The sequence below is a fragment of the Plodia interpunctella genome, chromosome 10 (assembly GCF_027563975.2).
Source record: "Plodia interpunctella isolate USDA-ARS_2022_Savannah chromosome 10, ilPloInte3.2, whole genome shotgun sequence".
NCBI lineage: Eukaryota > Metazoa > Arthropoda > Insecta > Lepidoptera > Pyralidae > Plodia > Plodia interpunctella.
This window is the reverse complement of record NC_071303.1, coordinates 1,345,444-1,361,824: the sequence shown is the minus strand read 5'-3', so window position 1 is coordinate 1,361,824 and position 16,381 is coordinate 1,345,444. Positions and strand designations below refer to the sequence as shown.

The 16,381-nt window shown below is 35.4% G+C and overlaps 1 protein-coding gene across 3 annotated transcripts in view; it reads left to right on the top strand.

Moving 5' to 3' along the window:
* LOC128672903 (adenylate cyclase type 2-like) overlaps positions 1-16,381 on the top strand; it is a 165,106-nt gene that overhangs the window by 26,466 nt on the left and 122,259 nt on the right. For all 3 annotated transcript variants that reach the window (XM_053750412.2, XM_053750410.2, XM_053750411.1), the window contains exon 2: positions 12,087-12,232. In XM_053750412.2, coding sequence (XP_053606387.1) covers positions 12,087-12,232 — 146 coding nt within the window. The remainder of the gene's footprint in view (positions 1-12,086; positions 12,233-16,381) is intronic.

Below are 16,381 nucleotides of genomic sequence, written 5' to 3'. Positions count from 1 at the left end.
ACATAACTATCATCTTCGCGTGTTCGCGGTCGCATTGGAATCATAAGAATAATTAGTCAGGAGTAACCATGATTGAGCCACAAGGATGGGTGTCCACAATAAGGTCATTAACCTTGACTTCACTTTGGCAGATTACCAGCGTACGGGAATATTTCATTTCTGATTTTTCTGATGATATTTTTGTCCATTCGATTTCTCAAAATTACTCGTAATTAGAAAGATGTTGTCCCCAATTTTGTGTTTCATTTAAAAAAAGTATTTTTTTTTGTTCTTTTGATGCAGTATTTTATTCTTTAATCGCCTCGTGCGACATCCATTTGAAAATACTGTCTGAAAGAAGTACTGGTCGTATTTTAGGGCGGGAACAATACAGCTATATATATTCCTCAGTCACGCATTGTTAATATATTTACTTACTTCCTATATGTGACGTTCCACGTGAAAAGGTACCTTACGGAGGGATGTCGCCTAAGACGTTTCACTTGCAATTTCTATTATAGATGCGCATAATAAAGTCTTAGCCACTGCCCTCCATAAGGCACATTTTCGCGTGTATTGTCAACAGTGTTATTATTACGATGCAAATGAATGCAAGCCATAATGCCGCGGTGCAGTTAAGGTCAAGTTCACACTGCACTCTCGAGGGTATTCCCCTTAACAATTTGTGCTTGTTGAAATTGCGTCTGAATGTAAAGGCTTCTAACTACGGACTGTTATGCAAAAAAATCTTTATTACATTTTTGTCAATTTATTTTATTTATTAACGAAAAATAATCTGTTTATAAATAAATATAAATATATATATATATATATATATATATATATATATATATATATATATATATATATATATATATATATATACGGACAAATCACACAGATTGAGCTAGCCCCAAAGTAAGTTAGAGACTTGTGTTATGGGATACTAAATCAACGATACTATATTTTATAATAAATACATAATATAGATAAACATCCAAGACCCGGGCCAATCAGAAAAAGATCATTTTCCACCATAACCCGACCGGGGATCGAACCCGGGACCTCTAAAGAATTTTATTAGTCACAGTTGATTAAAAAAAGTGGCTGTGAAATACGGACGGACGGACGGACGGTCAAACAGACAGACATGACGAATCTATAAGGGTTCCGTTTTTGCCATTTGGCTACGGAAGCCTTAAAAGTTTGGCTACCAAAATCCGTGTTTGTGATTATATTGTTTAATAGAAAACTGTAACACTTTCTAATAAAGTCCTTTATCGAGCGCAGCATAATTTATTAAGATATTTTTCATTTTTCTCAGAAAGAAGGTTGAATCGTTCGAATAAGCATGAAAATTAGTGCAAGAAATTATTGTTTTCTTTAATTTAATTCGTTCAATTTTTAACACAATTAAAACTATAAAAAATATCAGCCATAATATTTTAAGTGCTGTGGATACCATTGATAAATAAAGAAAATAAAAAAATGAATTTGTGGCAATCTAATATAATATATAAATAATGCCTTTATTATTACCTTACCTTCTAAACTATTTTTCCCGAAAAATGAGAAAAGTAACCCAGTTTCCATAACAAATCTCTTGAACGGATTAAGTATGGGAAAACTACCGAATGTGCGTGTATTTAAAAAAAATCTGTATAAGGACTTACATTCGGTCTTGGAATTGGGAAATTTCGTTGTTTTATGGGACAATAGTTTTACCCTGTTATTTATAAAAACGGTAAAGCATACCTGAAGCTAAGTCTGCTAATTCTTTCTGTACAAGACAAATATTATAAAATGCGATAATGACAAAACATACCTTTTATTTTTTTATGAAAAACAGAGTTAGTTTGTACTAATACTGTACTTTATATTTGTTTCTTTATATGCGAGGTTATAAGACAGGAAACTGCCCCTTCCGGCGTCAAAGTATCGAAACAAAATCAGGCTCTGTACAGAATGAATGAATGAACGAACGAATGGACGAAAATAAACATTTATTCGATTACCACTGGTATTTATTTGTACTTGTGTGGCTTATAAAGAGTAGAAAACGGATTTTAAATGAACTACATTTATTTGTCATTGCAATACAAAATAGAATGGTCAGTATATTGATTATTGATAATGAACAACCAACATTGCCAGCCAAGAAGACGCAGTACCCTCTTAATTTTCTACTCTAGACAGACTGTATGTATAGTATATAATTAATTGACCCCAACATTGTATAATAAACTCGGTCACAAACGTCCGCGCCTGTGCCCGTGCTGTTAAGCTGCCACGTTCTGATGTGTGGGGAACCTTTAAATATCAAACCAAACACACGTGGGGAAAATAAGAAGATATAAACGTATATTTACTACGTTTTTAGACGGAACACACGACATGTCGTATCGAGTATCAGAGATAACATCGATATTGACATATGATGTATCGAATGAGGATTATAATAATCTGATCATGAGTTCGGTCCGGTGATGCATACATGGAATGTAACAAGTTTTTATCCCATACGAGGTTCATAGATCTAAGAGTTGTGAAATTCGAAGGTGACGATTAGCTGTAAGGCGAGATTACAACATACAGTATTTATTGTTGTTTTGAAGTGAAAACTTCTTTAGCGGCGTTCAGCACTTTTTGTGATGGGTGAAAAATGTAAACTCGCGCCATGACACAAGAATTCGTAAGACGTCAAAAATGCACAACGTTAATACATGGAATTAGTAGGCGAAGTTAGTACTTCGCCTGGATTTAGTAGTTTAAATCCATGTGTTAATATTCAAGTTTTCACTTCTGCCGGCACTCCCGGTGTGCAACCGGTTTTTTTTTCTTAATTATTTTCGGCCAACAATAATATTTAAAATAATTTCTTTCTGAATTTCTTCTCTACAGCATTGGACATTCCGAAATGCTGAACATTCCGAAAATATATTGTGAAAATTCTGAATTCTGTTTTGACATTGCTCTTTATTTATTTAGATTTAAGAATGTACTTATTTTAATATTTTATGGTGTGAGAATACAGTCAAAATGGCACTATACAAATACGTGAGCGCTTGTAAAAAAAATCAATAAATGTTATCTATATTGCATATCTATTAGAGAACTATTTGTAGGTGTAATACTTCAGTTTTTACACGACCGCCGATAACAGTTTGGGATGGTTTCCACTACTTAAATACCATGGAAAGCGTTACAAAACAAAATTTTTAGTTTTTGAAGCTTGAAAAAACTGCGTACATGTCACAATCACCTGTATGAAATACTAAGCCGCTCGCCCCGGCTTCGCTCGGGTAAAACCATAATAAAAAGTGTCATGTCACTCCTGAAGGTTTCGTCTATCTCTGTACCAAATTTCATCAAAATCGGCCTGTCTTTTCTCTTTACTTATAATATTATTATTAGTAGGTACCTATCGATGTTTATTTATTTCCGCGTTTTATTGTTTCTTGCTCACTCTTGAGACGTCCAGAATCCAGAGTCCGATTTTGATGAAATTTGCTATGCATGTAGGTCTCCGTTCAAACATAGGCTTTTTTTTCAAGAATCATCCCCCAAATGACAATAATGGGGGTTGAAGTTTTGTATGAAAATCACGTCTGTTCCGCATTTGCAGAGAAACTCACGCGGGCGAAGCCGCGGGAAAAAGCTTGTTTTCAATGTAAAAAATATTTTCATATTTATTACAGCGTCACCCACACATATTGGCATGATGCTCAATATATCAAAACAAAATCAAGGATACTCCATCCAATTTTACTGGGAAACAGTTTCTGATATAAGATGGCATAGACAAATGACCGTTGATATTTCGGTGAACGATAAATTACACGTTTGAATAAATGATGTAATTCTTGTAAATATGAGTAATAGTTTGACGTTCGTGTCAAAACATGCTCGTTTGTCATTATTTTTCGTAATAGTATTCTTCATGGCTCAAAGTCGTGGTCATTAGGTACGTGAAATGAAACACATACAAATACTTTCTTGGCACTATTAACGGAGTGTTTTACGGATGTGGGAAACATCGTGGACATTCACCGGAATAAAGTTTAGTGTACTGTTTCAAACAAATAGTACAGTTCTTTATTATAATATTACTAGCGTCTCGCCCCGGCTTCGCTCGGGTAAAACAATAATAAAAAGTAGCCTATGTCATTCCTGTAGGTTTCATCTATCTCTGTGCCAAATTTAATCAAAATTGGCGCAGTAGTTTTTGAGTTTATTCATTACAAACAAAAAACAAAAATACAAATCTTTCGTCTTTATAATATTAGTGTTGATATCCACTGTTCTAATAAAATGGAAGAATAGACGTGAGATTCAAAGTTTGCGACATTTTTATGAGGAAACCAACGACTGTGACGTGACATCCGGCATTTCATTAAGTTGAAACTTCAAGGCATTCTAATTTTGGCGGGAAAGTTGCGAAAAATGTTCACCCTTCGCCCAAGTGGAATTGGTATTTGATACTAATAAGTAATATTTTATTTGTTTACGGGATAAAATATAGAATAGAATATCTTTATTGCGAAACATTTTAAATATACATATCCGGCTATCCTCATTGAAAAATTAACTATAATACATGTAGTTCACTGGATTTGCCCGCGCTGGGAATCGAAACCAGGATCTAGATAGTGCAGGGGCCTCTACATACAATATTTTGACTAAATTAGTCATCTAATAATGAAACCAAAATAAACATTTATTCAGGTAAATATAGGCGATGTTCAACAATAATAGTTGTCATTGAGCTGACCTAGATTCCCAAGGGCGCATCGGAATTCCTGAAATATCCTTCGTGACTAATATTATGTGAAAATGTATGAAATGCTTATGTGATAACTATATATTAAGCAATTTCTCTCTCTCTCTCGTATCTGAGCGTTCTGCCTGTTTCTTCCACAACTTTCGGGAAGGCCGAAGGAGCCCAGCGTCCGCTTTTCTAGTTTTTCGTCTCCATTTCGGTCGTCGGCATTCCTATCAGAAAGTTGGCACGCATACTGCACCTAGAACAGATTTTGTAATGACTGTTGTCATTTCCATTATTTGGCGTATGGTTACACCTTAGAATAGGACCACACCATATCCTCCTGTGGACATTAGGCCAGTATTTCTCATGGTTTACCCTTCTACCGGGCCGTAGTCGTGATGCATGGCGTAATGTGATACAATCATTATAATCAGCTGTTTAAATAAAATATCTCTGATATCCACTCACGCTGATCTGGGAACTGATCAGAGTGAGAAAGTTCAAAAATCTATTCTTGGAAGATTTAAGTTAACGTCAAATCAAATCATTTATTCAGAAATTAGACGCACTACAGGAAGGAATTCACAGGCAATTCTTCACGTAAAATTTTATATTATATAGTAATTTCTCAAAAGCTAATACTGACTGCTGACATTTCGGAACGACCACTGCCGAGAAGAAATGCCGTAAGAAACTCACTTGAACAGTGAACTCATTTGAACAACACAACACCAGCCAAAGTGTGCAACTGATAACTAAGCCTATTTTCGTTTACTTCATTTTTGACTTGATCCCAAAGTTCAAAAATTAATACCACATGGATTTAATAGTTGTCTTGGTCCCGGTAATGCCGGATTTTCCCCCGGAAACCCGGTAATCCCGTGTTACTGTCACCGCCGGATTACGAGTCAAAGGGTTTGCCTTCAGTCGGGTTTGTTGGCGTAGTAAACATTAATGCTTATTGTTTCCATTATTATTTCCATTATTAAAGGGTGAGTTGTACCAGTCAACTTTGACGTTAACTTTAACCTGCAAAGTACACCATTCGATTATTAAAGTATAAGAGTAAGCTAAAAGGCAACTATAGTATCCCAGACAGGGTTGACGTCAGGCAGCTGGTAAAATCACAGCCAAGCCTTGAAAATTTTAAAGCGTCAGAGCCAAACTTAAACACAAATCAAGCTAAACAAAAATCCTTGTTTAGCTTGAAAAAAAAATATATAGACACCAAAACACACTAAAATCATAAATCAATTTTTGCCATTGTTACATAACCCTAAAAACGGAACCCATATAACGGAACTCCTGTAATAACTTCCTGCGTTCACTATTATTGCTGAAGTCCAAATATTCCGGAGATCGATGCCGACCCTAATCGCTAAAAATGTCCGGTTCATCCTCAATCAGTTTCTCCCTTCGGCCAAACGACCCTTAATGGTGACCGTTTTGACAAAATCTAAGAAATGCAACGTAGTATTCATAAGAAATTGTTATGTTTGTTTGTATTTTATTGTATGAAACTTATTTTATCATATACTTTTTTGTATCACGCCTGTTCCCCATGGGTATGTAGAGAATAAAATATAATTTACTAGCTTTTGCCCGAGGCTTCGCCCTCGTTAATTTTTGTGTTATGTTATGTCTTTTCCATATTTGAAATATTTATGCCAAATTTCAAGAAGATTGGTTGAGTAGATAGAGCGTGAAGGGAGAACAAACAAATTTACTTTCGCATTTATAATATTAGTTAGGATTAAAATGACATATTCATTAATGGCTTAATGGTGCAAGTGCGCTCGGCCTGCGATAGTATGGTCGGTCATTAGATGGGTGACCAAAAATGTATTATCTTGAGCTTCTCCGTGCTTCGGAAGGCACGTAAACCCGTTGGTCCCGGTTGTATTTGCTGTCGTTAAAACCTGTCAATCCGCAATGTACCATGGTGTGCCGTCAGTCTGCAATATGTCCGCAATATCCTTATCCATCTTTAAAGGAGGTCTGTGTCCCAGCAGTCGGGCCGTTTAAACGGCTGATGATAACGATATTCATAATTCAGTTGTTACCTTTAGACTCGCGTTATTATTAATATCCTGAGTTTACTACTCTTAATTTTTAATTTTCAAATAGGTCCTTTAATAACCCTTAACTGGGTTATTAAAGGACTATTCGAATATAAAAATATTTTTGATTTTAAAATGTTTTGGTGCAAAAATTTTCTAAGCAGAAATAAATTTCTAACTTTACAAGACTCGTTGAGCTGAACGGAGTTCATTGTTCAACTTTTAACTGAACTAAGAGAATAATGCCCCCTTTTCCTGAGTTCTCCTGTTTATTCGAGGTGTTAAGTGATTGTTATACAAAGTTAGCACCCTTTGTTTGTTTTATCTTTTAATAAATAATAAATTTCGTATACATACATATGTTTGAATCTAAAGATATTGTTGCCTAATAATGTGTCTGTCTTGGACCACGTGACCATAATCTGATATTTATAACATTATTAATAATGCCCGGGCACTTTGATTTTCGACATTGTACCAGATAAGTGAGCATTTCTGATAACGTCCGAGTAATCATTTGGTTCGTAACATATCTGTATACATATTAAATGACGTTATGACGTGACTATAAATAATTGCAAAGTTTAAAAGCTCTATCATAAGACTATATCGGCCAAAGACTATAAAATCGGTGTAACCAAACGTTGATATTGTCATGTTCGTAATGTTCAGCAATTTAAATATACGTCGCTCAGCAAAATAATTGTTCGCGCAGCAAGATTTGGTCAACAAAATTCGGTAACCAGAGTTTATCAGCAACTCCGTTACGGTCCATTAGGTTCCTTCAATATTAGAGGTCAAAAAACAGTTTCGAGTTTTCAGCAATTTCTTTTCACCATTCCGATAGTATTTTAACTAAAATCTGATATTTTATGTTGTTTAAATTAGCCATAAAAAATGGTAAATAAAATTTTATGAAATGGCCAGAATAAAGAGAAAACATAATATTATTTTTTCAAGAAGCATTTTCCTTCCTCCTATTTCAGATTGATAAGTTTAAGACATCAATTGACGAACACACAGAAACTAGTTGCTCGCCACGAACTTGACATCGCGAACACAATAAATTTTTGATGAGTTTTTACAAAATTGTGAATATTTCAAAAACCAGTTAGCCGATTTTGTTGACCCACGAATTTAATAATTTTATTGACAGATCCTATATATCTTTCAAATTTCATCAAAATCGGACCTACGATTCGAAAGTTGTCGCGTTACAAACATACATACTAAAATAATAAACTTAGGGCCAAATTGTATTTTTGCCCCAAATCGATTTGTGGGACTTCAATTATGTTCTTACCCGAAGCCGGGCCGGGCCCGGGTATTAGTACATTAAAAAAAAAATTGTTGAACTGTTATTACTGCATCCTCGTTATTTTACCCCTGAGGCCGTTTCGATTTGTCGATAGGAAATAGGGTGTCAATTTACCCCAGAGAGAGCGGCAAAGAGATTTTTTTCAGTATTCGGTAACATTAACTTTCGCATTCTTCATCAGTTTCGAAGGGTCGGATGGTATTACTTCTGGCCTTTGATGCTGCATGACTACACAAAGTTCAAAAACAGCTGGGTTCAAAGAGATTTTGTTACTAAGGACGGAAGCTATAACTACTTTCGTAGCTGGAGAGTTTGAATGCGCTAAATAATCTCTAGAACTACGTAGGTATGTGTCCGATTTATGAAACACTGTTCAAAGTCTGTAGAAAAACCACAGTCGTATCTTCAAAGATTATATTATATTTCAAACAGAACTTTGAGGCGTTACATTACAATGCAGATGAACAGAAGAGCGATGGAGAGAGAGAGAGAGAGTGTTATGGAAAGAATTCTTCAATATGATAATGATGATGTTACAGACAATATAAATTAAAAGGGAATTATTGTAATAGCCCAAGTAACAAAATCTGGCACTATGAATGGCACTATGAAACTTCTAACGACCTACCGCGTCTATTGGCAATTAATCTATACTATTATATATTATAAGCTTTTGAGAGTTTGTATGTACAAACATTGTGAGTTTGTATATACAAGAGTTTGTATATACAAACTCACAAACGCTTAAGGCGAATAATCACCGCACCTACAGAACCGATTTAAAAAATTCTTTCACCAATAGAAAGGTACATTATCCGAGATTGCTATAAGCTATATTTTATCTCAAAATTCCCACGAGAGTGAAGTCCCGGGCTACATCTAGTCGCAGATAAACTAGTCAACTTAAACACTGTGTAAAAGTAAGAAGAAAACGCATATATTAGTAAAGAGTTTTCCCAAATAACAGTTTAATATTTATTTATATCAACATAGTTACTGAAAGCTCGTGGGAATTTCGGGACATTATAAATATACGTAGGTACTTCATCTACTTGCGAAATTTTAGCTTACCATATTAAATACTTCCGGTTTTACGTTGGCAGGCCTACCAGTCATGACGTGAAACGGAAGTTAATAATTATTTAGGCTAACATTCTGTAGGTATTTTGGCATCTTTTCCCTACCCTTTTATTATTTTTGTTTATTATTAAAGTGTCTTGCTATTTTTATTTCTTTTTACCATAGAAATTTAGATGAGATTTGTGATAAAAGCTTTTATCATTAGTTAGGTACTACGGTTGACGTTTAGTCAAAATGGCGTACTTAGCATTGTTCTCAGGTTAACGTCAAAGTTAACTGATTCAGCTGACCCCAAAAGTATTTACAATCAAGGCATTTTTTTAATCAACTTGTAGCCTTACTTTTTGGGGAATACTCACCGATATAACTCAGCAGAGGCATGAGATATCTTCTTTTTCATAGTCTTATTCCTCATGGCGGCATTACGTGGAATGAAACACACACAAACACTTTCTGGGCATTATTAATGGAGTAGTTGCCATTGTCATCTCCATTTCACACACAAATTAATAATAATCAACCAGTGTGCAGGTTTCCTCACGATGTTTTCCTTCACCGGAAGCAATTGGTGGTCGATGAAAACTACTATATATGAGTCAGATTGGCATACAAACTCATGTGGCACGAGTAGGATCGAACCTGGGACCTTTTGATCCACAGGCGGGCGTCTTAATCATTATACCACCTTCGCATGAGATATAGGGATGCCAATTTATGAGTTCTGTCTTGACATTTATTGAAACAAAGTTTGGGGGTTGGATTTTGTCTCAATAAATGTATTCATTATTAATGTTTTATATGAGATATTTAAGAAATAAATTATTGTAACAATGGCAACAATAAAATACCCAATATTCAATACATACTTGAAGAAATTTCCCAAATCATTATTCCGCCTTCTCTTGTCTCACTTTATGTGTGGTCGGTACAGCACGTCAGTCTCCTCCACTTCTCCCTGTCTGATGTTAACCGATCTTTTACATTCTTCTTTGCCATATCCAGCTGAACGCACTGCATCCATATCTCCTTCGGCCTTCCTGCATTCTTCCTACCTTCCTTTCCCTTCATTTTTGTCTTCACGTCGACCTCGGTGGCGCAGTGGTAAAGTTCTTGCCACTGAACCGAGAGGTCCCGGGTTCGATCCCCGGTCGGGTCATGATGGAAAACGATCTTTTCTGAATGGCCCGGGTCTTGGATGTTTATCTATATATGTATTTGTTATAAAATATAGTATCGTTGAGTTAGTATCCCGTAACACAAGTCTCGAACTTACTTTGGGGCTAACTCAATATGTGTGGTTTGTCCTCATTGATTTATTTATTTATTTATTTTTACGTAGACACCTTATTCTGAAATGAAATAAGAAAATCTTCAAATGAAAATACTACAAAAATTGCAAAAACATAGACCTTCCGCCGAGAGTCTGGTAAAAAATGGCAGAATTACTTTTATGAGGTCCCTTACAAATTCCCTTTGATTATCTTTATTGCTTCTCATTGTATTTAACCATTCTTTGTTCTTTTATATTTACATTTGGTCATAATTCTGAATTCCGAATGTATCCCTGAAGCTCACGGCTCTTATTAAAATAAAATCCCCCGATAAAGTGAATTTGCTCGCGGAGGAATATAGAATTTATTACAAGCAATATATTTGAGTGATATCTCTTTGTTTGATGTACATTATATTTTAATTAAAATATCCAGTCTCAGGTCATTTTCGCATGGACGAATTTTTAACTCGCCTTGATAATAGGATACGACCGCTGCGGACGCGCTGTTATAATTTTTTTTCAAATTCAAATTTAAATAATTTATTCAGAAATTAGACCTTCACAGGCACTTTTTCTCGTCAATTTTTATATTTATAGTTATTTCTCACAAGCTACAAACTACTGGCATTTCGGAACGACCACTGCTGAGAAGAAATGCCGAAAGAAACTCCTTTGAACAGTGTTGTTGGTCCCTATCATGCCAGATCGGCTTATCATTATTGCAGCACCCGTTCACGAGTTGACGCATGGGACAGCCATCGCGTAGCTCAACCATAATAGAGGGAACCTCACGACCCGGCCCACGACGCCACTACCAGATTGACCATTTGAGTGAGCATGACACACTCGATTTTAACAAAGACAATTGATTCCTTCTGCAAGAAAATTGACGGATCGTAAATGACAGCGCGGCCGCAGCGGCCCGTACGCTCTGCGAATTAACAAACATTCTGTCTGTTTTATATATTATCCCAAGTTTAATAAAGAATTTGTTTTTTTTTTTATTTTTATTTTGTAATACCCTTGAGGGCCAACATGAATCGATAACGTGACGATTTCCACATTGACACCCTTTCTAATTTACCTAATTGTATATCGATTTATATACAAAAGATACTGTATACCGTACCTACTCCCCACAGGTTAGAAGTTAATGTAATTACAGGTTACAATGCGATGTTTGAATATGTTTACTAAATATACTTGACAGTCTTTATTTCACTGTGGTATCACTTCGACTATACTGGGCATTGATCTATATATATAATAAAAATCTTAGTGGGCTGTCTGTCTGTACATGGAGATATTAAAGAAAATAATTTCGTTAGGTCTCGGGACCAATAGAAGCCAAAAATTTTTTTTTAATTTTCGACTGTCTGTATGTTTGTACGTTTTTGTTTTTATTAGATGTATGATTAGATTGTTTCATATGTGATTTTTGCAATATTTGCTTGTCTTAAAATGGCTGAAGATTAAAATAACAGTGATAGAGATTAAAATTAATATTTTTAATTCTATTCAGGGCATATATTCACGGCGCTGGTTTTCTTATGCTGGTGATCTTAGAAAATATGATTTTGTTAATTTATTTTTGATTTTTCTTGTCCACAGAAGAGGAAGGCACAGAGCTGGAGCTAGAGGCCCTGTATCGGCGGTATTGTGTGCGGCTGAAACACGCTTTGTTCGTGTCGGCTCTGTGCGTCACTCTACTCTGTAGCGTGGTGCTTCTGTGTGCTGTGTGTATACTACATTCGCACGTGAGTATTATCTCATTACTATATACTTTTATGAATGCTCTTTTATAAATAAACATTATTACATAATCTGTAAGTGTCTGTATTTAGAAGATATTAAAGAGAAAATAAAATATTGGGGTCTATATATGGGATTAAAATGTTTTTGGAATTTTCGTCTATGTTTATAACTATTCTATGGAATTTGATGTGATTTTTATAGTTGTATAGCGGATAATCTAAATTAAAATCTGTTATAATTTTCATCGCGATACGTTGTTTGAAACCTGTGATATTGACATTAATAAGTTATGAGCGGACGCACGAAATAAACGCGGGCGAGGCCGCGGGCAAAAACTAGTTAAAAATCAAAATTAATGTGTTTTTTGCAAATAAAATATCTTTTATCTCATTATCTTTCTCTTTAATGAGAACGGCGTACTTTTAATCCTAGTTCGCTTAAAACATATCATTTTGTATACTATTATAATTTTTTTTTGTAGATGAAACGGGATCCCTTTTTTTCGCATAAATTTTTTATCCTAATTTAATTTAGCATAACGAGTTAGGCATATATTTTTTTAACATAATAATGTTTTGACATAATTGTTTTTTGGCATACCTTTTAAATAAGCATAATTATAGTTTAGGCTAATATGTATTCTTAATCTTTAGACATCATTCCTGTTTCCTTGCCTCTTTCATATATATATTAATATTAACGCCAAATTGGATATTTTTCCAAAGTCCACCTATGTTTGCAAGTCCACTGTTCAAACTTATTTACTTACATTGGACTACTGTGAGACGGAATCTTTGATTACTGTTTTAAACTAAGCAAGTATAGCTTTCATTCCACGTTATAAACTTAATTCTACATGTCATGAACCTACATAGAACATAAGTTTAGTTAAGAACATATCTAATGCAACAAAAGACTGTACTTCTCTTACTGCGGGTGGGTGTCCTGGAGGCCTGAAATACAGGTTAAACCTAGTTTAGGCTCCAGTCCACCTCCCAATACATACTCATGTATTGTGTTGTTGTGGAAATAAAATATTTTTTCATTTTTAATTTTACCATAATTTTGATTTGTATAAAGCTATAGTGTAGCAGTAGGTTAAGGTGCGGCGGGGTGGTCCTGGGGCCACCCATAAGCTACCAATATGCTTTAGAATATTATGCTTAAAAATTGTTATGCTTATGGTAGGTATACGTAAAAAATTGTGCCTAAAACAATATGTCGAATTGATATTGTGCGTGACTATTATTATGATAAGTAGTGCCATGTTAAATTATGACATAAAATTGTATGCATAAAAATAGGGAACCAGATTATTGTATTTATTTATAAAAAAAACCTTATAATAACATATAAGATGTACAAAAGCCTTGACAGGTTTATACGTACATCCGATTCAAAAATTACTTTACGCTTACTTACAATAATTATTCACGACATAATGATAAAATCACATAATTTATTTTATAACATGAGTCTTCGGACCTCATGCAAAGCTACCCGTGTAAAATATCTTTTAGTAACAAAAATAATTCACAGAAGTTATAAAAAGGACAAGTCATCCAAGATTCTCCAATAATGAATTCGGCAAGTTGGGACAAGTTGAACAAACTCGCCAGCAGTTGGCCAACGCTTATATAACTAGTCTTGGCGACTTGTTATCAGTTTCGGTTAGTTTATCTTTCAGATTATACAGGGTGGTTGGAAACTGGCCATTGTTGTTTAAGTTAAAAAACAAAAGATGCTACTTTCATGTCCGGTGCCGTCCCATGTGTTCTATCGTATCTGCCGATCCCTACTAACTGGCGTGCGGTACAGCCAACAGCACATGAACTTATACAAATTCATTGCAAACTCGAAGCGGTGGTGGTGTAATGGTTAAGACGCCCCCCTGTGATCAAAAGATCTCAGGTTTGTATCCTACTCGTGCTATATGAGTTTGTTTACCAATCTGATTCATATTATAGTAGTTTTCATAGACCACCACTTGCTTCCGGTGAAGGAAAACATCGTGAGGAAACCTGCACACTGGTTGACAGTTTAGGTCACTAGTGTGTATGCGAGTACTTGCCACTAGATGGAGGTAAGTAGTCGTAAAAGTCATGTCAGATGCCTTTAGGCGACTTGAATAAAATCTGACACCACAGTGTTAGCGATAACACTCTCGATATAACGATGATTCCAAAATCGCCGCTATAACCGCGACATAGAAGTTCATAATTTGTTATTACAGGTAATTTGATCTTTATGTACAGTCAACAGACTGTACATAAAGACGTAGCTGATTATATTCGGCGCTTGTGACGTGTTTCGGGATTTTAATTGATTAGAAATTTTTTAGCGAAAAATTGATTTTGGCTTGTGTTTCCGCCCTAGAATAGGACCACTACATATACTCCCGTGAATGTCGTACGAGGCGACTAAGGGACTCACAGCCTAGGCAGCCAACAATAGCATTCCCAAGCAGGGTCGACGTCAGGCAGGCGGCCGATTGTAAAATCACAGCCGAATCAACAGAACCTTAAGGCTTTTATTTACGCTGACCCCAGGCTTCGCAGCTTCACAACCCCGAACGCAACCGAGAACATGCATGCTCCACTCATGACAGAATATCTGGTTTCAAGAATATATTGATTATACTAAGCATTTAGAAGGATTAATATATATATATATATATATATGGCAAATATGCTCATGGTCTTTGAGCAACCCAAAGTAATTATGTTAGTGCTGTAGACAGCTATAGTTACCTGCAGTTGCATGCATGCAGCTTCGACCTCTATGCCGTGGTAATAGAGGCTCGGTAGTGAATTTGTGGGTTGATGTCATTGTGACTGTTAGAACGCCGTAGGTCCATTGCTGGGTATTAAAGTTGCGGGCTTCGAGACGATGCGTTTGTGGCACACGCAGGAAGAATACATGATAATATTGCCAGTAGTAAATATTAATAAAAACTAAACTTAATGTTGCTAGTTGCAACAAAGGCACATTTTGGATTATCTTTGCTCAGTAGCTTCGATACAATAAGAATAATAAAAAATACTGCAAGGCCGAAATTCAGAAAGGAATCGATCTAAACTTGCTTATGTTTAGTAAAGTGCATGCAAGTTTATGCGGTCCACCTGATGGGAAGTGGTCAACGCAGCCTATAGACGACTGCAACACCAGGGGTCACCAGGGGTCACCAGGGGTCACCAGGGGTCACCAGGGGTCACCAGGGGTCACCAGGGGTCACCAGGGGTCACCAGGGGTTCGATAAAAGGAAAACATAATTTCTAACAATACTCTGAACAAAATAATAAAAAAAAACTATACTTTAACAAAAGTCTATCTATCTATCTCGATCTAAACTTGCTTATGCTTAGTAAAGTGCATGCAAGTTTATGCGGTCCACCTGATGGGAAGTGGTCAACGCAGCCTATAGACGACTGCAACACCAGGGGTCACCAGGGGTCACCAGGGGTCACCAGGGGTCACCAGGGGTCACCAGGGGTCACCAGGGGTCACCAGGGGTTCGATAAAAGGAAAACATAATTTCTAACAATACTCTGAACAAAATAATAAAAAAAAACTATACTTTAACAAAAGTAAAAAAAAACACATATTGCATTCATTCATGCGTTTAATAGTGTAGGTGACATGTATCAATCATATTGTTAACTATACCTAATTGTAAAAAATATTTATAATCGAAATAAAATAGATATATTTACGATTAGTATGATAGATATACTGTAACAATTCACCTTGATCATTCATTATATTGTTAAGTCCATTTTCAAAAAGTATGAAATTATAAAAACAACTGTCATAAAAAACTAAAATTTTGTAACAATTTTTATTAAGTAGCCATAAACGTCATGTTTAATGTAATTGTCGAACAAACATATCTTTCTTTGCGAATGTTGTACAAAGTTGTGACGTCACTTTTACGTGTCATTTAGTACACCTAGAGCGTTTGGATGAGTCCAAAAATATGAGACTTTGTTTTTATCATATCTTTGAAAGCATTGTCATTATCACAGTAATATTTTACCCGATGTATTAATACAAGGGCCTTCGAATAGTCATCAAAATAAAAAAAAAAACAATCATCTAGCCTATTATGAACAAACCTATAACCCCTAGACTCAATTTCTAAACTAAACGAT